The sequence below is a fragment of the Vigna umbellata genome, chromosome 4, assembly GCF_029865625.1.
Source record: "Vigna umbellata cultivar VRB3 chromosome 4, Vumbellata_1.0, whole genome shotgun sequence".
NCBI classification, from domain to species: domain Eukaryota; kingdom Viridiplantae; phylum Streptophyta; class Magnoliopsida; order Fabales; family Fabaceae; genus Vigna; species Vigna umbellata.
Window position 1 is genome coordinate 52894690 of NC_142168.1, and position 1471 is coordinate 52896160.

Here is a 1471-nt window from a genome sequence, read left to right on the forward strand (position 1 = left end):
CTTTGTCTCTTTTGAAAATTTCAACCCATATGCTAGTGCAAGTTGTTGTTTGGGTTTGGAAAAGTCTTTTACTAATGAGTGTTATATACCGTGAGAGAAAGGGAGAAACATTAACCTTGTTTTGCACCAACCAAAAACATCAGTGAGAGAGTGTAAAAGTTGTCCACTTCTTGTGTTAGACAATGAGAGTTGTAAGAGAGAAGCAAGGAATTTGCAAATCATTTGGAAAAACGTGAGGAGTAAGTGTTAGAACTGAAAGGTGTTTGAGAGAATGCAATGGAGAGATGGGTAGAGGGTGTAAAACAGAGAGAGAGAATAACAAGTGCTATTTCTTATTAACCACAGTAGGTATATATGTATATCAGATACAGAGAATGTTAGACTGTCATTTGACAGTTAAAGACGTTAGAATTTAGTTTTATTTCCAACACACCCCTCTAAAACTAAACTCCCAAGAAATTTAACTCCAAGCTTTCCCAGGCTGATCGTTTATCACATCGGACTGCCTCCCTTTATTTCTGATATTTCAGTTGAACACCACAGTCATCACCATCGGGGCTGTTTCCACTCTCTTATTTCCTTTGTTTCTTCTTTCGACGTTTGTTTCTCCTTTTATCATGCCTATGCTCATATTTTCTAGATATCCTCTTCTTCTTCCTTCTATCATCTCTAGTATCAGTTGCAGCAAGAGAGGCTTTGAGCACCAGCCGCTGCCTTTTATCAAACACTTCGATGTGTCCTTGCTGCATCGTCACAATGTATCCCTTCTCTAGAAACTGCCCAAGACTCAATAAATTGTTTTTCATTGTTGGAACATACAGTACATCATCCATATATGCAACTCCGCCATGTTTGTCCGCGATTAAGACTCTGCCAATTCCTTTCGCTGTAATCGTGCTATCATCTGCGAATCTCACACTGCTTCTCATACTTGGATCAAGATTCATCAACCACTCTCTCCTTCCTATCATGTGGTTAAAGCACCTAGTGTCTAAGTACCAACATGAATCGTCCTCAGCGTGATTGTGTTCGCTTGACAGCATCACACGTTCAACTTCTGTAACATTCGATGCATGACTCATATCCTTTGAATAAGACGCATGGTCATTTGCATGTCGTGCTACTCTTGATTGCAACATGTGTTCTGCAATACAGTCACACCTGTTTAGTGCATCCGTTCAATCTTAAGACACCCGACCGTCAACTCTCGTTCGTTCTTTAAACAACCACCGATCGTCTTCATCCGTTCGGTCTCTAAATAGCAACTAATCGTCTTCATCTGTTCGGTTTAACAGCCGTCTGATTTCATCATCGAATTCTATTTGGTCTGAAGACGATAGCCGTCCGTTTTCTTCACCAACGCCCGTTCGGTCTGAAGACATCAGCCGTCCGGTTTCTTCGGTACCACCAGTTTGGTTTGAGAACAACACCACTTCTTCAACAACCGCTTGGTCTGATGACAACACATTTT

At 41.0% G+C, this 1471-nt stretch overlaps 1 protein-coding gene across 1 annotated transcript; it reads right to left on the reverse strand.

Annotated features, from left to right (window-relative positions):
• Nucleotides 1-572: 572 nt before the first annotated feature.
• On the reverse strand, nt 573-1139 carry LOC148200590 (uncharacterized). The gene has a single exon (XM_088112996.1). It carries the CDS (start codon nt 1137-1139, stop codon nt 573-575), a length of 567 nt encoding a protein of 188 aa, XP_087969122.1.
• Between the last annotated feature and the right edge of the window lie 332 nt (nt 1140-1471).

Excerpts from the sequence above, each read along its gene's own strand:
- LOC148200590 (XM_088112996.1), bottom strand. The coding sequence starts at position 1,139 with ATGTTGCAATCAAGAGTAGCACGACATGCAAATGACCATGCGTCTTAT.